This window comes from Chlamydotis macqueenii, chromosome 3, assembly GCF_036417535.1.
Source record: "Chlamydotis macqueenii isolate bChlMac1 chromosome 3, bChlMac1.mat, whole genome shotgun sequence".
NCBI classification, from domain to species: Eukaryota; Metazoa; Chordata; class Aves; order Otidiformes; family Otididae; genus Chlamydotis; species Chlamydotis macqueenii.
The window spans coordinates 29,148,106-29,172,075 of NC_141558.1; the positions used below are offsets into that span (position 1 = coordinate 29,148,106).

The window sequence follows — 23,970 nt, forward strand, 5'->3', positions numbered from 1 at the left end:
GACTATTGATTCTGCTATGCACTGGGAAAACAAACAAACAAACAAACTAGATCAACTTTGTTACACTTCTGGGGTGACACCTATCCAAAGATCCCTGTACAGATAAATGAGACCTGGACTACACCAACCGAGCACTAAAAGTTTTGCTTATTCCATTATGTATAGAAAACAAATAGAGACTTACAGATAATCTTTGTTATGTAATGCTGAACAACTTTACATTCTGGTAACACACTTGGGACATGAGACTAGGGAGTGAAATAAGCCAGGTAGCAACACTGGTTAGCTTTAGATAAACAGAAAGCCAGAGATTGACTTGGGGCTATGTGACTAGCAAGACCACTGGCACCTTACGCAAACAATTTAATTTTCAAATTTATACATAGTTATGAAAATAGCCCCTTGGGTGCAGAGCAGGACTCTGTACTCAGAAACCTGACAGGCTGGTTGAGCCAGCTGGGAACTGGTCTGCAGAGGGGACATGCTGCCAGAGCTGGAGTGAGCATCCCCGGGGGTGTACAGTGCCAGACTCAAATGAATTACAGTGGCTGGGACTTTGATCGGTGTGACTGTGAAGAGTGTTAGTGTCACAGACTAGAACAGAAATAACTATTTATACTCATGTAGCTTTGAAAATTAATATTTTTATTAGAAACCACTTAAGTGTTGTGCATCTGTTATTGAGACTACTCTACCCCAAATTCCTTCATACCAACTCAGTAATTATCCACTTCTCTCCAATGCTCTGCATGACACTATGTGTACTCCTCTTACCACTTTCACCTTCTTCCCTAACTCTGTGCAAGCCCTATTGCATATTAATTCTCACCCCTGCATATGCCCTTCCCCTAGCTGTGTACATGGCCCCACAAATTCAAGTTCCTGCACCATAACTCCCATTCATTAATGCAGTTCCACAGGTTATCTCTCTCTTGGTCCATTTTTATGCATACATGTCTTTGCCAACACAGAATGCAAGCACAGAGCCTCTTTGGTTATGGAACCTCATGCAGTTACACCTTTCACATCTTAGCAGAAGTAGCACCTGAGGTAACAGGTACCTCCTCTAAATTTGATCATATTTGCTTCTTAACTCTGTCTAGTCAAGACAAACAGGAATGCCGATAATAACTTCAGGCCAGAATGCTGTTTCTGTTTACTTTACTTTCCAAAGTCCCAGGCACCAACAAAACTCTGTAAGGGACCATATTCATCCTTTAGATGCCTAGAAAAGCTTTAAGTATTTTTTTTTTTTGCATAGTTTAAATCTCTTCAGTTATATCCTGTTCAATATGCCACTCTCAAAATAACAAATATCTTAAATAAAAATAAATAATAAAAAAATACCTGGTTTATTGCATAATGATGAGGCAAGCCACCAAAAAATATGGATCCTGTTTCAAGCTGATATGAACTGGACCAGAAATTGCTAGGCATACTTGTCTTTGCAGATATCCCCAGGACTGACATTTCTGCTTCACATGGTACCATGCCTTGCCTGCAGAAATTAGAAATAGGCACATTTTACTACCGTATATAATTTATATTACTGTCTATCTGACAAATTAATTAGGCTGTTACTAAACCAATGAGGAAAGAAAATCAAGTAAATAGCTGTTTTTATATTAAAGACTATAAACATAAAAGAAGCTTTTTAACAAACTGTACGTTGACATGTCTTTGGGGTTTGAACTTTTAAATGAAACCATACTATAAATCTAAGCAGTGCAATTGCTAAAAAAGCCAAAACACATAATAATGACTGAATTAAAAAGTCAGACAATTTTAAACAAGAAGGTTTTGTAATTTGAAAAAACCCCATCCATTTACTTAAAATATTTTAAATATTCCTCTGTTTCGTAACAAAAAAAGACAATCCAGAAAAACAATTTAAAATGAACTGCATTTTAGAGAGTGCAGACCTAGTATAATCTGTAATACTTACCTTCAAAAGCGTTATTCCTAAACCTGAAGGCAGTAACATTAGGCCCTGAAATTAATACATACATTCCCTCTTCCCTCCACCTGACCACATACTTTCTTAAGTGGCGCTCTTAAGAGCATACATACATTTTTAAAAATAAAGAAGGTGAAAAGTAAACAATTTGGTTTTCCTCAATTTTTTTTTATTGATGCAAAGCTCATTTACATTCCGATAACAAACTGGCAGCAAGCACTCTGTCCTCATGAAAGAAAAAACAGTGAAGAAACATCAGAACTAAACAAGAATCTCACACAGGAATTTATTTCAGCCTATCCTTCTCTCTGTACATGAAACAAATCAGAGTTCAATCAGTCGTTTGTTTAAAAATACTCAAGCACCTTTGTAATACAGGTGCCACAAAAAATCTATGTGAAAATAGCATATAGCAAACAAAATTGTAAAAGTAACAGCCTGTAATTTAGATAGGGTGTTGTCGCCGTGCGACAACGGACCGACCCACCCTGACAGACCTATCATAGGCTGCTACAGGTGAAGCATGAATTCAGTTTATCTTTGACAATGCAAAATTATCTTCTGAAACTTACCAGTTACAAAAAGAGCATGGAAAGTGTTCTTCACTGTCTTCCGTCAGATAATGATGCATAAAGGATTTCTCACATACTATTTGATAAGGTCTTCTATAATTTTTTAATTGAGAGGATGGAGACTTAACATCAGAAATATTTGCAAAAAGTTCTCTGTTTTTGTTTTCTGTATAATTCTGGTTTTGTGATGCCTTCAGAAAAGCCTTTTAACAGATAGGACTAGAGATGTTTTTGTGAGCAAAATTGCCTGTCCGTCCTACGTTAAATAACTTCAGATGAAGAACACGAAGTTTTGTTGTTAAAATCAACATTAAAGAAGATAAATAAATTAGCGTTTTTATTCTGTGGACTAAAAAGAAAAAACCTCTTAAGGGATCAGTTCGGGGGATTTTTTTTGTTTTCCCTTAATTTTTACAAAGTTTTTTTTGAAACTTCCTTATTAATAGCTAACATGAATGAGAAAAAGCAGAAAATTGTACCCAGTACTGCAATCAAAGAAAGGAATGTTTTCCTACCACGTTTTGAAGATATTATGTAATGATTGTATGTCTAAGCACATACACAACATTCTGCAGCACACCATTTTCCTTATTTGCTTACAAAGGAAGTTTGCTGATAATGTGTGTAACTCACACATGTAATCTCAGTAGCTCTGTTTGCAATAATCAAGCAGTTTTTCCTAAGGCTTGAACTCAGTGTGACATCTTGGATATATTCCTTCTACAGCAGAAAGCTTTGGTGAAAGTTCTAAGGAAAAAACGATTGATTTTTAAATACCTACAATTTCTTCTCTTTCTTATAAAAGGATATAACACTTATGAATGAAACATTAATAGGATAGCAGTATTTCTGAAATATTTTACATCAGACTTGTTTTAATGCAACATAATTCTTAAGATTGGAGTGGAAGCAAATCAGGAGGGGAACTGACAGGCATTTTTTATTTTTTAATACTAATTAACAGATGTGCTAAATTAAGGGAAGCTGCCCAAATGACTTTTTTTTTAATTATTATTTTTAAATTACTATTTCTTCTATGCATTTTGAGATGCTAATGCTGTAATGGGTTACATGACCATCTATATACTTCTATTACACAAGCACTCTATTTATAAATGTAGTTCTTTTCATGTTAGCTTTAGACATATTTGTTAGCTTGTCCTTAATATCTTACATGATGGATATGCAGAGGTATTTTTGTGTGCATATATAAAAATGTTTTGAAATTAATTCCCAGTACTTTATGGGAGAAAACAAGTTAACGCAATCCAATAGCATGAATTGCCTTCACCCTAAGCTTGTTTGAATGTCAGCCATGCACCTTTGATTGTGCTTGATTGAATCTAGCAGGATCTGGCCAAATTAGAATAACAACCTTAAACCATTATTGTTTAGCATTTGCTGATGATACAATCACCAGGTCATATATGCACTCTATGAAATTTCCATTAGGCTTTTAAAATGCTTTTTCTACAATCAGCACACTGGGTGCTTTAAAGGTCAAGCAAGAAGACAGAGCTTTTTGCGTAATTACAAATGTGGAAATGCATACAGCAACTCTCAAGCACTTTTGCTGGGTAAGCTACGAGTAATTGTGCCTCAGTCCAACCCAGCAGTAACAGTTCATAGATTCCTCATTTGTACTCACATAAATGTAATGATTAAATACTGGCCTATTAATTATAACCTGAAGATGAGTTCTGTCTAAATGGTATTAAATCCATTGCCCAATGCCTCGCAGGTTGGCAGGATAGAAAGGTCAGATAATAATTTGATAACTGTTGGGATAACAGAACCTAAACATGATAATGTCTGCATGAAATCCAAATCCTTTTACATAATGTCCTTACTTGCTGACATTTATTAGTTATGATTAAATTATACATTTGAGATTGTCCTAAAACAGTAAACAGGTAACACACAAATGATGGAAGAGGATGTCCAGATCAAGTGTCTGCCATGCTGTGCAGCCTTGCTGGGAATAAACCCTCTTTAATATGTTTTTTTTCTGATAAGAAAGGGAAATCTCTTGTTCTAGAAACAACATTGAAACTTGCACTCATCTCTAGCAATATCACTTTGAACATCATCATGCTAAACAACAATAAATAATTCACTAATTACCCTTGAACTACTTAGGATATAATGTTAGCTTTCAGTCTGTTAAACAAAAACAGCAGTAGGTTTGCAAACAGCTATATCAAATATGAGTTGTGAACTATATGAATTAAAGAGTTTTATTGTCACGTATTCTAAAAAACAATCCCTAAGTTCCCTGATATTATTGAAGGCAATTGATTGATTAAAGATGAGAAACATATTTCATTTTCCCTGTGTTTAATTTTTATTTTACAGATTTCTTAGCCTAAAAAAATCAAAATCAACTTATGTTTCCCTCTATTTTCTCTCAGTATCTAGTAGATTGCACTTTCTAGTTTCATACTCAAACTGCTTCTTGCAGTAGAATGTTTATTTTTGCAAAATTGCAACAAAAAAAAACCAGACCCAGGCTTTGCAAGGGTGCTTGAGACAACTTTAAGATCAGAACATCTGGACCTCTCTGCTCAGAGAGGTTGTGCAGGTTTCACCCTAGGAGCTTTTCAAAACCCAAAAAGCAACCCCTTAGCTGGCCCTGCTTCGAGCAGCAGGTTGGACTAGAAACCTCCTGAGGTCCCTTGCAGCCTAAATTATCCTACAATTCTACAATCCTGTAACACTTTTTTATGTGGGAGATCTATGTAGCAAAAAAACCCCAGCATCACAGTAATAACATCTAGAGAACAAGGCAGAACCTCATATTACCTGCAGTAGACTTACTTAGACAGAAAATATACCAGTTACTCTCAGAGTCATTTGATTTTCACTCTGCAGTAAGATGCATCATTTTAGACTGCTCACACCTGTTGGTGCTGACTGCCCTACTGAGACACCAGGTAGCACACACTTTCATGTTGCAGACAAACTAATGAGTCAACAACATATTTCTTCTCATTCCTTCTGACAGCAGACTCATATTTCCTGGACCTGGAGCTGATTTCTTACTCTGATTTTAAAGAGTAATTTAACTAAATAAATAAGAGCAAAGCTGCTAATGACAAGGCATCATGTAAATTGCTCTGAGAATACAGAAGGCAAAAATAATCTTTGTTTCATATTCTATAATAAAAAAATATGCTATCCCTTTATTCTTTTCACTGAGGTTACACTTACATTACTAGACTAAAAAGGTCCACAACATGAGTTCAGGTCCTGACACATAATAATCCATATTTTCATGAAGTTATCACAGTTCCTGTTACAGGCTGCCACCCAGACTAGCTACCACCTCCAGTTCTGAATCTGGAAAAGTTCACTGCTCAGTGCAATTCAGGAATAATTCCTAGTTTAAATGCTGCCAACTTATTTTGCAGTAAGTATTTTTATAGACATGATCTGGGACCTGCCAGTTGGCCTCAGGTCCAGAGAACAGTCTTCCGATTTCAATTTATTTACTGCTATATATTTAGCTAGAGAAAAAACAATAATCTATGCCTCTGGCCATTTCTGTCTTGGCAGCTGGGAGAGCTTCAAGTTTCCTGCTGCTCACATTGTAATAACTTTAAATGCTATTTACAGAAATTAAACTTAGAAAACAATATGCACTTATTTCAAGTTGATGTACATGAAAATAAAATGTTGTTTAGTCAACAGCTTGGCTCAATGAGAGTACGATATTCAAGAATTCAGACAGTGGCAAGTTGAGAGCTGGATCTAGACTTGCAATGCTGACACTTTATTTCAAGTGCAACTGAAAGACTACGTAGAATAAGAAGATAGTTACGCGGTGAGAACTCATACTGACATGAACTCTACAGGCCAATATTATTTCTGGTCTCTCTACACTGCCTGTGTTCTCCTTAATACAGTTTCTACATTTATGACATGGGGCTAAGGTAGCCACAGAGTATTTGACCCATCCTTTGATGTTCCCCAGAAAATAATACAGAACAAAGTTTTAGGAATGTTGTCTGTTATTAGAGTCTTACTCTACTCTTTTTATGTTTCTGTCCCTGTGATAAGTTGTTTCAGAAGTTAAAGCAGAACAATTTCATTCTTAGAAGTGAGACTAATGAGCTCTTTTGAGATCCAAAGTAAAAGAAAGTAGCAATGACAGAAACATTTTTAGTATTTATTTGGTTAAATAATGTGAGCAATAATAGATCACTATACATTACAGATTGGTCTCTTTGATGATTCTAAATTTTAACTTCTGAACATCTCCTTTGATGGCAGAATTCTGAAAAGACATAAAATGTGATTTGTACCCAAGATGTGGAATGACTACCTAATTAAGCTTTTATCTTAAAGAGGCTGTAAAACAACAGTTTGTATCAAACTAATTGGTGATATTAAGTTACTATTAACCGTTATTATGATCAATTTAGTAAAATTAAATCCATTGCATTCAATTAAATTGTTAGAAAAAGGCACTTGTTTATTCTCTGTCGACTCATATTAAGTTTATGAAAAACAGTCACCTTGGTGGAATATAAAAAACATGCACATATATTGAGCTTTGATTTCCTGATGGTTTTTCATTTTTTTTTACATTGCATTGAAGCAAGATAAAATAATACTATTTAGCTACAAACAAATGCAATTAATCTTTTATTAGATTTGATCAGTGCAGGTTTTTTTTTTGTATACTGAGACAGATATGCAATAAGAAAGTCTACTTTCATTATTCTCAATTTCTGGAAACGATCTCGAAATACTGATGTCAGCTTTCTCTGTCATCATTTCTAAGTTTTGTCTGTTTCCACTATTCCTTCTTTCTCTGTTGAATCTTAGTTCTTGTTGAATGAATAAAGCACTTGTTGTAGAGACTTCAGAACAGCAAAGGGTATTCTGACATGCCTGGTAATGCAGAACTTGAGATCTTTACTATCCAATGTTCAAAATGAGTGTGCTCATGTCACATCAGCAGTGTAAAAGTATGATTTTTTTTTTTTCTGAAAAAAAGAGAAAAAAGCTTGTTTCTGAAAGAAAGGTAAATTGCTCATTCTAAGAACACATACTTTATGCTAACATTCTGGAGAGATTCTGAAAGTCAATGGAGTAAATATGAAAGTGAGCATGTACTGTAGATATGGTGGAGCCTGGATCATCTCACTGGCACTTCTTATGCATCTATAGGTGTGGTTTGACTAGCAATTTAGACAAAAGGATAAGTTCCAGCCTTTTTTCCATGTGCATTCATATGTTCCTCCTCCCTTCTTTGCACAGTAATTTGCATTAAGGAAATCATTCAGCTGAAAATACACAAAAAAAGTATATGTTTTTAACGGGATCAGTTCTCTGAATAAGCTCTGGCCACCTGAGCCACTAGCCAGACAAAAAAAAAAAAAAGAAGAGAGGGAGAACAAAGCAGCCTAAACATAGAAAAAAACCCCTCCCAGTCTACCTGAGGCCAAAAGCCTCCCTTTAAAGGGACTCCGCATTGTCCCCCTTCTGTTAAAATTATAGAATCATAGAATCATAGAATGGTTAGGGTTGGAAGGGACCTTCTTCAAAGGTCATCTAGTCCAACCCCCCTGCAAGGAGCAGGGACATCCCCCACTAGATCAGGTTATTCAGAGCCTCATCCAACCTGGCCTTGAATGTTTTCAGGGATGGGGCATCCACCACCTCTCTGTGCAACCTGTTCCAGTGTTCTATAACTCGCATTGTAAAAAATTTTTTCCTAATATCCAATCTAAATCTACCTCCCTCTATCTTAAAACCATTACTCCTTGTCCTATCGCAACAGACCCTACTGAACAGCCTCTCCCCATCTTTCTTGTAGGTCCCCTTGAGGTACTGGAAGACCGCTATCAGGTCTCCCTGGAGCCTCCTCTTCTCCAGGCTGAACAGCCCCAACTCTCTCAACCTGTCCTCATAGGAGAGGTGCTCCAGCCCTTTTATCATCTTTGTGGCCCTCCTCTGGACCTTCTCCAAATGGTCCATGTCCTTCTTATGTTGGGAGCTCCAGAACTGGACACAGTACTCCAGGTGGGGTCTCACCAGGGCAGAGTAGAGGGGGAGAATCACCTCCCTCGACCTGCTGGCTACGCTTCTCTTGATGCAGCCCAGGATGCGGTTGGCCTTCTGGGCCACAAGGGTGCATTGTCAGCTCATGTTGTGCTTCTCATCCACCAGCACTCTCAAGTCCTTCTCCTCGGGGTTGGTCTCAATCCATGCTCCGCTCAGCCTGTATTTGTGCCTGGGATGGCCACGACCCAGGTGCAGGACCTTGCACTTGGCCTGGCTGAACATCATGAGGTTGGTAGTTCTCCAATAAGACATAAAAGGAGTCCCCTCTTTAATGACAGACTTTGTTTAGAGCAGAAGATAACCAGATTTTTAAAAGGTAACTTTATACATAAAGGAATAAGTTTAATAGATTAAATGAAAGGCTTGAAAGCAAATTTATTCTCTAACTTGAATAAATTCTTTACTATATACTCTTGGTCCCAAATGAAGTCTCCTTCCTTCCATGAGCTTTCAAGGCTCACCTTAGTGCTTGCTTCCTACAGCAGGCAGACTGTGCTTTCTTTTTCAGGATTTTCCCAGTCTGCGCTGTTGCCGCAGACTCTGCAAGCTCCATCTTGTCCTTCAGGGAGACAAAGCTTATTTGCTTTCAGAAGAGGAGCAATCTCCCTGCCTCCAGATGACTCTGTCTGAAAAGGAATCATGTGGGATAAAGCAGAAAGATGGCTTTCTTCTTACTAAGTAGGAGATACAGTGTACAGTATTCATACAGCTCTGTCTGAAAAAATAAGACAGCTATACTGCTTGTCCTGCTCTCTGCGCATCCCTCCTTCTTCACCGACAAAATGATGGCTTGCATCACCTTTCAGATACACATGATGCCTTGTATCTGCCTCAGTAAAATGATTTTCCTAAAAAATATGCCTTCAGGCTTCTGGATGCAATGTGCAGTGCCTAACAGCATTTTTCTCACAGTACAGAACTGGCTAATTATTTTTGTTTCTCAGTTCTCTGGGACATCTCTCAAATAGCAGAGGTTGAGTTTTACGGTGAAAGGATATCTAGCAGGTAAAAAAATCTTTGAGGTGAGAGTGAATTACATGTCTCAGATGCCTGCCACTGCTTGTTCATATAGTCAGGGTCACATACCTGAGACATAGGGTTAGCAGGGTCAGAAAGAAATCTTTAATCAGCTTTTATTTTCAGCTTTTCACTGAAGTACTACTGGCTAAGGTTAGACAGCTGCAATCATTCCAATATATAAACTCCTCACCAATACTGTGGGTTTAGGAAGAGGTGATCACAGTGGAATGTATCTTCGGAAAATATTTAAGAAATGGACAGGTTTGATTTAACTGAGGTCTGTGGTTTCTGAAAAAAAATACTGGTCATTTATGACATAGAGGAGGTCAGCCTAGTAATCTCTTGGTGGTCAGATGAGTGGTCCATTCTGGTCTGAACCTCTAAACCCAAGAAGTTTTAGAAATTTTACCTTAGACAAAATTGGTAACCTATGGTATCTTATTCTGTAGTGTTCAAATGATGCAACATGCTCATCCATAGAGGGGAAAAAAAGTTATGTAAAATATTCTCTAAATCCTACACTGTTTCTTTTCCTCAAGCTCCCTTTGTGATGGCTGGCGCAGTTACTCTAAAATAATATGTATATATAGTGTAAAATTATTGACATCATGTGAAAACATGAGAAATTAAAATGACTTTGTTTAGGAAGTTAAAGGGCTTAGCACGTTTAGGTGTATAAAATGAACTACTAGATTTTGTTTATTGTATATTGTATATTAGGTCTGCTTTCTAAATAACAAAAAACATTCAGAAATAGAATATTGCTATGTTCTATTACTTTTTATAAGAAAAAAATATTTCAAATGTATAAAATATGTCAGCCAATGTTGTAACTACTTTATTTTAAAAATTATTGATTTGGGCTATTCTGAGAATAAAATTAAAACAATTTGGGAAATTAATAACGTGAATAATGGAGTTAAGAGTTACTGTGTAGATCACATGGGATAGAACAGGATTTAAATAATCTTAGACACAGAATGAGCTAACGACATGTCCTGAGGCAAAGCCTCTGGCAAAGACATAAATTGTTGAGACAGTGTCTTGAAAAGATATGGAATTTAGTGATACGCAGCAGTAAGAGAGGGCATGATGTTTCTTTGCTTTTTCTACTGAAGACAGAAAAAGAAAGGTAACTGCAAGGAAGGAAAATAAACAGTTTGTGAACCTAGAAATAAAAATACAGTATGGTTTTTTTTCACAATAATGACACTTCGAAATAATAGATAATATTTTTCATAAAGTAGTTCTACTACTTAAGTTTGAGATGTTCTCTTTTCAGAAAAAAAAATAATCTAACTGGTACTTTGAAAATACCTAGGATTAATAGAAGATGAATGCATTGATATACTGTACATGAAACTAATTTCTGGTCTTTGTATGCCAAAATAATCTTCAGCAACAGAAATCAGTGCTTACTCACAAAGCAAACTGGGTAAGTATAATTTCATTGTTTGCCTATTCACTTTCCTTAATATTTTTTCAGCAGCAGGTATGATCAATGCATTCTCAGTATTCAACTTACGTTTAGCCCAGTTTGCTTATCTAAGTTTACTATTGTTTAACTGTTCTGATTAGTGAGATGCTGTATTTGTATTTACATTGCTACTTCTCTACAAGTCATTATTTCCATAGTGCTCTAAGTCATTACAAAGGGAAAATTAGGTTCTTGGACAAAAAAAAAAAATAGTATAATATGAAAACCATTCTTGTTGGGACATCTATTCTTAAGAAGCATGACCATTTATTTTGAACACTTGACCTCCAAATAGAAAGATACATTAAGCTACATTCAAATTATCAAGTTTTTATGAGATAAAGTAATGAATAAAATTAGTCACAGGAGGGAATGTTATTAGTCCAGCTCCCCTTCTACTTATTTGTAAAAGGATTAAAATCAAATTAATTATCTCTAAACGTACTGTGCAGGTTAGAAGAATGAACTGGAAAATACACTAAAGATAGTCTGACTAGAAAGTTTTCTAAATTTTTCCTCTATTTGGTGATTTTTTTATTCATACTTGGTTTTAATCTCATCATTCATAAATCAGAATCTGCTTTGATTCCTTTGCTTCAATCCAGCATTGCCATTTCTGTGGCACTGTCGTGCTCTGCTAGTGGGTAGTAATAGTGTCACTGTGTAACAGAAACCTTCAGAACCAAAAGTTAGGTTTCCACCTATTGAGCGACTTGTGCCAATAGCCACTCTTTATTGTTGCAAAGTCAGTATCCTTTTCCTTTCAGACGTATTCCAGAATACACTTTTGGGGGATATTCTTCGCTTCTTCCTGTTCATCTGTGTGACAGTAACCATAAATATTTTGGTCAAATTTCTTTATATCTGTCCAAAAACTCAAACCAAACAAAAAAAAAAGAGAATCCTTCCAATTCTCTTGATACTTCATGATCAACTCAAGCCAACATGGCTTCACCAAGGGCAGATCGTGCCTGACCAATTTGGTGGCCTTCTATGACGGGGTGACGGCATCGGTGGACAAGGGACGAGCAACTGACATCATCTACCTGGACTTGTGCAAAGCTTTTGACATTGTCCCGCACGACATCCTTCTCTCTAAACTAGAGAGACATGGGTTTGATGGACGGACCACTCGGTGGATAAGGAGTTGGCTGGATGGCCGCACTCAGAGAGTGGTGGTCAACGGCTCAATGTCCATGTGGAGACCGGTCACGAGTGGCATCCCTCAGGGGTCTGTGCTGGGCCTGGCCCTTTTCAACATCTTTGTCGGCGACATGGACAGTGGGATAGAGTGCACCCCCAGCAAGTTCACCAATGACACCAAGTTGTGTGGTGCCGTCGACACGCTGGAAGGGAGGGATGCCATCCAGAGGGACCTTGACAGGCTGGAGAGGTGGGCCCATGCCAACCTCATGAAGTTCAACTAGGCCAAGTGCTAGGTCCTGCACCTGGGTTGTGGCAATCCCAGGCACAAATACAGGCTGGGCGGGGAATGGATTGAGAGCAGCCCTGAGGAGAAGGACTTGGGAGTGCTGGTGGACGAGAAGCTCAACATGAGCAGGCAATGCGCCCTTGCGGCCCAGAAGGCCAACCGCATCCTGGGCTGCATCAAGAGAAGCGTGGCCAGCAGGTCGAGGGAGGTGATTCTCCCCCTCTACTCTGCCCTGGTGAGATCCCACCTGGAGTACTGTGTCCAGTTCTGGAGCCCCCAGCACAAGAAGGACATGGACCATTTGGAGAAGGTCCAGAGGAGGGCCACAAAGATGATAAAAGGGCTGGAGCACCTCTCTTATGAGGACAGGCTGAGAGAGTTGGGGCTGTTCAGCCTGGAGAAGAGGAGGCTCCGGGGAGACCTGATAGTGGTCTTCCAGTACCTCAAGGGGACCTACAAGAAAGATGGGGAAAGGCTGTTTAGTAGGGCCTGTTGCGATAGGACGAGGGGTAATGGTTTTAAAATAGAGGGAGGTAGATTTAGATCAGAAATTAGGAAAAAATTTTTTACAATGCGAGTTATAGAACACTGGAACAGGTTGTCCAGAAAGGTGGTGGAGGCCCCATCTCTGGAAACGTTCAAGGCCAGGCTGGATGAGGCTCTGAGCAACCTGATCTAGTCAGGGATGTCCCTGCTCCTTGCAGGGGGGTTGGACTAGATGACCTTTGAAGGTCCCTTCCAACCCTAACCATTCTATGATTCTATGATTCTATGATTCTATTTTCCACATTAGAAATTCAAGTTTTCACATTACTATCATTATTTCAAAAGTTTTAATAGTTTTGATTCTGTTTTAAATAAAAATGCCTCTACAGATAAACTATATTCTCAAAGCAGTTTGTTTTTGTTGACTTATCCTCTCTGCAATGGATACTGGACAGTAAGTAGCAGATATGACCTAATTAGGAATCAAGATACAGTGGAATTTAGGAAACAAGAAATGTGATTTTATTACCAGTGTTAATAAATGATAAATAAATTGGAATCAATTTAATGAAGTAGACTTCTTCCAAGTGAGACTATTGAGCTGGGAAAAGTTTCAGACTATAGAAAAACTAGAAATTATGAGGTAAGTCAGCGCTTGTGTTGTATTTCATACACTCTTAGTTTTCCTTTGCACTAGGCACTTTCAGAGGGACTGTATGAAAGACCAACACAGCCATAGCGAGGAAAGCATGTTTGTGAAGACCCTACCAGTGGCCAGTTTAGAGGTCCAACAAATTCCTAAATCATTTGTATTGGTAATAAATATAAATCAGGCTTAACCCTAGGTACCTCCATGTACTTCAACAAATGAATTGCAGCTGATGCAAGTCCATTGATAGCTTCCTTGGGAGAGGCCCAGAAAATGAAAATAGCATGAAGCCATCTTATACCAAGAATACACTTCTTATGGGACTATATAAATAGTGAATACACTCCTACTCTAATTAAGCAGCAGCCATTGCTATTAATATCTTGTGGCTTAAACTGTTTTTGAGGAGGTGGCCCATTAAGCATGTTTTCATACAGCAGAGTATATGGCATTTACACAGTACATGAAACAACAGATGGATGACCTCTTAATCTGTATCTTGTTATGTTAAAAATCAAGGCAAATATTTGGCATCCTTGTGATAAAATAAAAATAGGAAATTACAATAAAAGGGAAATAAAAAAAACCACTTTATCTGTCATCTGCTTATCTTACCTGCCTGAAAGCCCTAGGGAAAATATGAGCTTTGTAGCATACTCTGAAGTATAATAAATACAGCATATTTTGCACCATATGGATTATCTCAGGTCTTCATAAAAAGCCATCAAAACCAAGCAACATACAAGCTCCAGAGTAAGCATATGTTGCATTATGGGATGATTAGAAAGATCTTTTTCTGACTGGAGGAATCAGAAAACATCTACATCTCAAAATGAAGACAATCAATCACCAAATGTCCTATAGTTAACTAGTCCAAACCTCAAGTTACAAACATTATGAGTTAAAGGAGAAGAATAATGCACTTTTTAAAAAAGCAATTGCCACATTTTGCAGTTGGTTTCTAGACTGATGGAGCAGCTACACCAGTTTTCTAATCTTAATAGTCACAGTCAATTTAAAAAGTTCTAAGTGGACAGATTTATTTTAAAGAAAGAAATTTTATTGATGGCATCTACTGCATAATCAATATATAAGGTAATAGATTTGCTAAAGAAATTTACAATTATATTCTGAAATTAAAAGCAAAAAAAAATAATTTGTATTTAATCAAGGAAATTAAGACACTATTATTACCAGTACTGAAATACTTGTTGAAATTGAGCATAGTGGACCAAGAAAAGGAACAATTTCTAATACCACTGCTGCAGTTTGTCTTGTTTCTGCAATACATGTTAATTTATCAGCTTGGTTTGATGACAACAGTTGAAGAAGATGGATCTTAAAGCAGTTAATTAAGGAAGTTTTATAAGAGCTGGAATGAGAAGATTGTGGTAGAGTATCCCCTGCCTTGTAAGGTAACTCTATCTTCACAACAAAACCAAACAACTAAGCTTCCCACTGCTTAAGTCTAACATTTCCTTCCCTTCATAATACCTTGTAGAAATCTAATCCCTGTGGGATATTGCCTGTTCCCAGTTTTTACTATAGCTCTGTCACTTCCCTGGTAACATTCTTAAAGAAAGCTAAAACCATACAATCAGATACATGAGTGAAACAGCTGCAATGATTTTCATTAATAGCTAGACTTAGTAAACAACTGTACCAGCTTACATATAAAACAAAACTCTCAGGCACTGCTCTGAAGCAAACCTTGTCAACATGTTGGTTTTAGCAGCCAACGCCATAAATAAAGACTAATCTGGTGCAAAAGGTTATATTCTATTCAAAATTATCAAGCTATCCAAGATCTTGATGTAAAATCAGTCCTCTTAGAATATCCAATTTTATTAAATTGTTAAGTTGTTGTAGCCACAATATTCCATTATAATGACAAATGTATTTCAGCAGTGCTGATATTTTACTTTTAGCATGAATATTCTGGTGAACTGTGAGAACTGGATATAGTGTAACGTCTGACAGTAATATGCACGTTTATTTGCAAACATTAAAAGGTGTGACATTTATATCATTCACACCAGGAATGATTTCTGTGGGATAAAGGAAGCAGTAAAATGTTCCTCTGTAAGCAGAAAAACAAGATATTATCGCTATCTAATTTTCACTGTATTTCAACTTGTATTATACAACACTCACTACTTTAAAGTCTATGTCTTTCATTTAATATGCTATTGTAGAGGCAAAATATTCTTTGGAGATTGCTTATCTTCAGTAGCTGAAACACATTCCTTTTAGTGAATTTGAAGGACAAAAATCTTTCCATCACAGGGCCACATCAAAAGGGCTCCAAACAATTATAAATACTTTAAATAATGAGAATAAGCAGTCTCTTTCAACAAACTAGTACAAAACCATATTTTTTATTACCCACGATGTCTGTTCATAATACTTAACATCTTCAGAACAAAGAAAATCCCACACTGTGCATATCCACTATTTTATAGTATTCAGTATCTCCTACATTCACATCCTGACTTCACCAACTTCCCAGATTTCATTGTTCAAAACATAATTTACTTAACTCAGTTCTGTGAAGATTAAACAATGTTTGCAAAGCTCTAGACAGCTGCTGACAGCTGTGGCAATTTTTCACCAAAGTTATTTTAAGTTTTACTATGCCACACTATACTACTGTTGATTAAATTAAATATTAACTTCATAAAACCAGTAATATACATATTTCAAGAGTGACTCCATTAAATCTAATTGTCAGCAATACATATTTAATTGTTAATAAAGAACCAACTATGTAAAGCAGTGGTTATTACACTTTTCCATACAGCATATACATTTTCTCAATTAACTCAAGCACATGTGAAGATTCACTAGATGAAAATAAGAAGCACGTTCCAACTAAATCCTACTGACATCAGTGCCATTAACATTTTAACTCTTAAAAGAATGTCCAAAATAATTTCCATTCTTCTAAAGTGAGTAGAGTGATTAATTAATAATTGCTCACTAGTTAGCCTGGATTCCATAAATGTTATGCATTCCTTCCCTTTCAACAGCAAAAATCAGTGTGGCCCATCTTACCTGAGCTGTCCTGAAATAATCAGCATTATTTGCAAATGAAAGGAGATAACTCTTTTTTCATTCTTTTTTTTTTTTAGGCTCCAGAAGAACAGCAGAAACAGAAATCAGGCTGTTTTTCTCTCCAGCTATTGACATAGGCTGATTTATAGATTCAAGTTATTTTCTGCTAAATGGAGTTGGGGAAAAATGCATAAAATAGGTGCACTCACATCATGGTACTTAATGCATCTCTGAATAATGTCAATAACATGGCAGTCCTAATGCTCTGGCACCAGAGGAAAGGATGTTTTTCTTAAAGTCTCCTGCAGTACTGAGGGTTCAGGCATTATACTTATCTTCAAAATCTTAAATCTTTCTTAAAATTAACAACAAAGGAATAACAATAGAATTCTAATGGATTAAACTAGCTAAGAGACTACAAATTTTATGTCTCCACTCCTCATCCACTTCCTCTGTGTCACTTAGGATTTTTTAGACTTCTTTGGTATTCTCCCTCAGTTGTCTTTAATGGACTTACAGAGTCCTTGACTATTAGTCACTCTTCATATAGAAGCTGCTTAATGCCTTTATCATCTTTATATCTCTTCTCTTAAAAAAAAATTCCAATTCTACTTTCTCTATTTTGAGATTGAGAGGGAGTGACAAATAAAGAAATAAACAGAACTCAAGATTTTAGAGAATCCTGCTTTTATCAGTGTCATAAAGATGTCTTTATTCTTTTTTTTTTGGTGAGAGAGGTGACTACACTTGCTTTTAGCTTCCATCAGCATGCTTTGTTTCTATGTTATTCCCTTTCTGGATGATACGCACAACTGCAGTGAATTACTGGCTTTTGCTCCTTACATTAGTTTGCATTGTCTACCATGTGGTCTGCAGCTTGCGCCTGGTTTACCACGTTGGAAAAAAAGATGACACTGATAATAGCTGAAATCCAGCAATAAACTGTTGTCCTTCTCAATGACTACTCACTACCATATCTGAGGTGGCAAGGCATAATACAATGGATACAATAACAACTGCAGCTTCCCATAGAAGCTGAGGTCCATTTGTATTTGTCCTGCAAAGGTACTTCATTAGCTATGTTTGAAAAATATAAACACAGACAACAGTAAAATATAAAACTTACCTAATTTGCACTTTATACCACTGTCCATCATCCACTCTAGCAGTAGTACTGATGTTTTTGACTTCTGCTGCTTCATCACAAAAAAACTGGTACTACAGAGTGGGAAAAATGCTTTTATTACATAATTTCTAATAATTATACACTTACAAGATTAGAATAACAAATGGTTTCATAAAAACCTGAAGGATGCCATGTGTATCAAGCAAAACTAATGTTTCATTAAAGGTATGGATCAGGAAATCTGTTGTACCAGAAATATACAAGCAAGCATACACGCTTCCTGGTCTGCATGAAAATGCTTTAATCTTTGTGTATTGTACAATCAGATATTATAGGCCTGATTTGCAAAGAAGTTGACCATCTGCAACCCAGTTGAAATTAACATTGGCCACGGGTGAATTTTACTTACCATTTAATGGCCTCCTTACACTTCCGAACACGTAATGTAGCATGCAAGCTTGAGAATTTTGGAACACCATTTAATTTCCTATACTAATGTGAACAAGCACTTGATTTCATGGTTTGTCTACTTGTAATTGTAGCTTGATTGTGAGCTTAGAACCATTTGCTCATTGGGTTTTAAATCTACATTTAATTGACCAGCTTTGTGAATGATTAAGTGAATTCAATTAGTTTTAGCATGGCACACTGGGATAGATGAATAGATTTTCGTCAATTAAAGTACTTTCATATTTTATGGTGGTTATGATATGTTAGAAAAATATTTTTCTGCATCATTACTTTACCATGAATACAAATAAGATAGACTTGAAGCTGTCAACATTTTCTAAACCTTGGATAACTTCCTGCCCTTGACTAATCTCACTTGTTCTGGATAGTCATAATATAATAAAAGACAATAAATCATAACATAACAAAATAAAGTAAAATGTTATTTTCTTATTTTTCTGTTTATCTTTAATTTATATATATATTTTAGTATGATCATGCTCTTTAAACATGAAGTCATTTCATAATCCTTGCTGAAGAATATAATTACAGCCAAACTTCTGGAAATCTTTATCAGGAAAATGGAAGATCCATTATAAGAAAGGTAATTTATCCTTTAATATCTTTTTATAGCCTCTTTAGTATCTGCTTATCTCTTCATAAAGCTCAAGCTTTATCTGTTTCTCAGAAAACAAGGAACAATTTGTCAAAAGTAAAGATATACTGGGATATACACTTTACTCCTTTAAAGTTTACAAGCAAATGTATTCTTATTTAGTTTGTTTATGAAAGCCAAGCAAATGTTTTCTGGAATCCTGTGAAATCATGAATTAACATGAGAGATCAAGTAAAAAGCTTCTACTTAGAGCCACATGGTAACATGTTCCCTTACACAGTAGATTTTCCTATGACATTTCACTCAATTCCATTGCTGTTCTTACAATTTTAATGAACTTGCACATGAGAACGTTCAGTACTTTTAGGCTTCATAGATAAACTAGAATACCTTAATTCATATGAGTTGTAAGGACAAGATCTATGATATTTATTTTTGTCTTTTAATGTCTACTTTTTAAATAATTTATAATAATTTAGAAAAATTTATAATAATTATAATCACTATTCAATTTTCTTCAGGCATCACCTCTTGTGAGACATATTAATCATATTACCCATGAATGTGTCCTAACAAACAGCAAGTTTGACAACTATTTTCCATGAAATACAGAAGAATCTTAAAAGTCTCTGTAGCTCTATCCACTACCTTCTACAGCAGGAAATAGAAAAAAAAATATTAAAATTTTTACAGATCCTAACTTTTACTTACTTCTCCTTCAGTGGGAGATTTTGATGCCTTACCTGTAAGATGCCATGTTTCATGAAAAGTTGAATTAAAAAACGTCCTATTGCTTCTGAGCTCTGTTCAATATACAGGAGGAGTCCATGAGGATTATAGGTCTTAAATTCCAAGTGGATGAAGTTTTGCATGTTCAAATGCAAGCCTTGAAATTCCAGGTAAGAATCACCATGATAATGAGCATAACTAAAATCTGTAAATAGAATTTAAAAAGAGATAATATAAGGACACAAAGATATTTTTCTTCTTCATCCACTGCTTTTTTATTCTGCTAATGGTCACAAAGATAGAGAATACTCTTTTACATCTGTCAGGGAGATAGAGATGAATCTGAAAATTTATGTTAGTTCTCCTCTGTCAAAGACTAACACTGAAAAATTATAAAACCAGACATAAAGATTTAGATCAAATTATATTAAGCAGACAACTAGGATCAATGCCCAAAAGAGAAGACTATGTAGATAAGCTTTGGTTCCTCATAAGTCTAGAACAGTTTTTTTGAAGTTAGGCATTCACATTGTTTTTGATACAAGAAGGAAGGAGTCTGAAGTCTGCAGAAATTAATTTTCCCTTCTGACTACATCTAGTGTGTCTGTTTCACTTATCTAGACCTCTCTTAACCTCTAGCACCCTATGCCATACCTGGCAAGTGCAGATGCAGCTCTTATTTAAAAGGAAAATATATTTGCAAGTCCATCAGATGACAGAGGAGTAAAGATTTAAAAGAGACTTCTTTTAATTTTTTTCCCCTCTCCTCTCCTTTCCTTTTTGTTCTCCTGTTTCCTTCCTTCCTTCCTTCCCTCCCTCCCTTTCTTTTCTTCCTTTCTTCCTTTCATTTTCTTAATTTTTTTCTATATTTTCTTATCTTTCTTTTTTTTCCTATTTTTTTCTGTCTCTTTCTCTCCCTTCTCTTCCTCCTTCTCTTCCTTTGTTAGCATACAGTTATTTTCTTTATCAACTTTATGAGAATTTAAAAAATTTGAAGTAATACTAACAACTCACTCGTTAAAAAAGTCAGTGCAAAAATATGAACCTAGATACAATGCACAACAGATGACAAGTGAATAATTCCATTTTTTCTTGTCTTAGACTTCACTGAATTATCTATGCAGTGATTCTGAGTATCTTTGAAACAAATCATGTTTCTATTTTCCAAAATAGGCAAAATTTTAATCTTTTCTTACACCAGCTCTAAAGGAAAAAAATTATTACATATGCTTAAATTCTGAACATCAGTGATACTGAGACAAATTACAAAATATTAATGCTGCTCGCCTGTATATCACTGTAAGCGTACGAATTTTGTCATTTCATGCCTTTTCAGAAAACTATTTACAAAGTTAAAGAGACCAATCAAATCCTGAAGAAAGCTCTTCTTAAAATATTCTCCAAAAGAGGTGAAAAGAGAAACAACAAATAAGTAGTATATGAACACATACAACACATAGTAACACACACAAAAAATAATTCAAGCGATACCAATCAATGACCAGTGATGTGAAAAAGATTACTTTATGATTTTAAATGTTTTTAATCTTTAAAAATTCTGTTCTGAAATATAAGCCTGCAAATTTCAGAAAACTCAAGTAAAAAAATACACAAAATTGAATATAAATATACAAAACTGCAGAGAAAACTTGTATTTTATAGACAGGACAATTTCTCTAAGAATGGGCAGACATGGCCTTAGAGGACTACCTCTAATCCCCACCCCTTGTTTGTTTTCCTTCCTAAGCTCACCACTGAGCACTAAATCTTTCCCTCATTCTGTCTACCTTCAACTCCCCCTGTACATGGTTTTGCTTCTCCCATGGAACCATTCAGTTATCCCCACAGTCCTGAGATACTGGTATCTAACCACCTCTTTTTCTCGACTCCTCTTAGGAGATCAGCTTGGCTTAAAGACAGCAAAGTTTCAAGGAACATCTCTGTCCTGCAGTCCTAATTCCTTCGGTACTTTCTCAGCTTTTTGGAGGTGGGTTTTTTTTCCCATTGTTCAGCATATAACTAAGTAGACGTGTGCAAACAGGTGAAAATTATGTCAGTTCTTTTGTGTTTTGCTAACACAAAGCATCTAAGCCCCTAGATCTCACTACAAGAGAGTAAAATCTGTAGTTGTGAGGAGAAAAAAAAAGATGAGTGGGGGAGCAATGCAGTTTACTCATGATTCCTGACACTATAATAACTCTGATAAATGAGGCCAGACTGGATTATCTACGAAGTTTCAAGAAAGACCAAACAAGCAAAAGCCAGTGCCATCTACCTTTAGCTTTCTATCTATAATTATACTCAGTACACAGAGCACTGCAGACAAATTCTTTATTTTTGCTGGCATCTATGTCTTTTTATCTTCCTATGGCCACAAATGATGCTGCCTTGCAAGACGATACACTTCATTATTCCATGGATTTGAGGCCAGTTTAGCTTCTCATGGGAAATATATTCATGCTGCTCACCAGAAAGCTTTTTAAAGGAATAAACTGCAGTAAAATTGCTGCAATTGCTCTATGTCCATAAGTATGGAAAGAGTTAATGAGAGAAGGCACTGAAGAATATTTAGCAGGCTCCAGGTTGTTGTGAAATCCATAAAAATGCACTACTTGAATCACGAATGGCTGCATACCTTCCCGCAATAGCTATTAACAAAAAGCACTGCTGTGATTTTACCAGTAAAGATTCTCACAGTATGCAATCTCTTTTTATAGAACATAAGCTTTGCTTATAATCGTTCTACTATAGTTGCATGCAGCTTTTTTCTGTCTTGACCTCTAGAGCTGGCTTCCTACATTGCTGTTTGTCCTAAAGCAGAGTACTCGCCACTCAAACCTTTAGAAAAAAAAAAAAAAATTGAAGATGTATTTCATCTTTCATTCTAAATGTCTAACACTTGCTTTTCCAAGAAACAGGAAAGTCCTTTGACCTATAAGATCCTTTCAGTTGTAGCTCTTTCCCCTGTGTACACAACAGCTCTCCACGTTTTTCTGTTAGCATGAATTCGCATTAATGTCAGAATGTTAAAAGGTTTGAGACCTATCTGTAGTGGTATGCACATATGTAGGCAAGTCTGCAGCCCAGTCGATTGGCTAGATTCATTAACTGTTGCTGGTATCTACTGGTTTTTCTCTGTTCCAATGAGCTTCAGCTACATCAGCTTCAGAACAGAGGCCTTCAAATTTAAAACTTCTTGAGAGCTAGATGAGTAAGTATTATTTTTTGAAGGCAGGCAGAGATAACAAAAACTTTTAATATGCTCAAGAGCACACGCTCCTGTGGACAATGTAGCTTCTGTCTCTGGATATTTCTGTCTAATGCATAGTCTGCAGTTTGTAGGGATTCAGGCACAGAGAGGATTCTAAGAAATGTTTTCCTTTTTTCTACTGCTCTCCTTTTTTGTTATTTCACACTTTAAGATAAGACACTCCTGTTCAAGCTATCATTTTTTTCCTCTTTCATTGACACATCTTTTACATCATTTACTATTCCTTTAATTATAAATACCTTACAGCACTCAAAGAGAAGACATCATTGCCTGCAGAAAGGATTCTCCTGAAAAATATCAACGATCAATTTGCTATTTCAAAACTTTATTTCTTTTTTTTATAAAGAAGGGACAGATCTCTTACAACACTATATAACTATGGTCATAAGAAAGTTATGGTTTTTTTAAAACTGGGGAATGCCAAGTGACAAAAAGTTTTAGAAAAGTGAAATGAAAAGGCCAGAGCAAGGACTGTTTCATGTGGCTGGCTACAGACCCTTCCAGCCCAACAGCCCACTTCCAACAGCTAGCTGCAGCCCAGGCTTACGCAAACAGCATGTGAGAAGCAATGCTTCTCCTGGGACAGCCTGATAGCTTCCACCACTAACAGTGCCATGGCTTCCTCAGCCAGGGCGTGTGTTTGGCCCACCGCGCTGGGCATCCACCCACAAGTGGTGGCTGGGCGATGTCGGGATGGGACGTGGGCAGCGGGGAGGCTGGAAACTTGTGACTACTGGCAGCAGGAGGACAGTTCCTGATTGTCCTGCAACTGCCGAGGGCACCACTGAGGGCAACCATGATGCTTCAGGAGACCCCTCAGAGCCAGCTGAGCACACCCCTTCTGTCTGCAGAAGAGGGTAAAAGTGAGTGATATTATTACTGGAGACTCCCTTCTGCAGGGTACAGAGGTGTCAACCTGCCAGTCTGACCATATGTCTCTGGAGGCTTGCTGCCTGGCAGGGCCAGAATCCAGGATTTTGCACAAGGACCCACCAGGCTTGCCCAGCCCACATACGTTAAGCCTTCCTCTTTTTCCAAGTGGGCACCAGCAACACTGCT

At 36.6% G+C, this 23,970-nt stretch overlaps 1 protein-coding gene across 1 annotated transcript in view; it reads right to left on the bottom strand.

Moving 5' to 3' along the window:
- Window positions 1-23,970, bottom strand: part of EYS (EGF-like photoreceptor maintenance factor) — an 827,426-nt gene that overhangs the window by 268,761 nt on the left and 534,695 nt on the right. The window contains exons 32-34 of the mRNA XM_086745378.1: window positions 19,655-19,845; window positions 17,846-17,937; window positions 1,348-1,498 (exon numbers count right to left, since the gene is read on the bottom strand). Coding sequence (XP_086601504.1) covers window positions 1,348-1,498; window positions 17,846-17,937; window positions 19,655-19,845 — 434 coding nt within the window. The remainder of the gene's footprint in view (window positions 1-1,347; window positions 1,499-17,845; window positions 17,938-19,654; window positions 19,846-23,970) is intronic.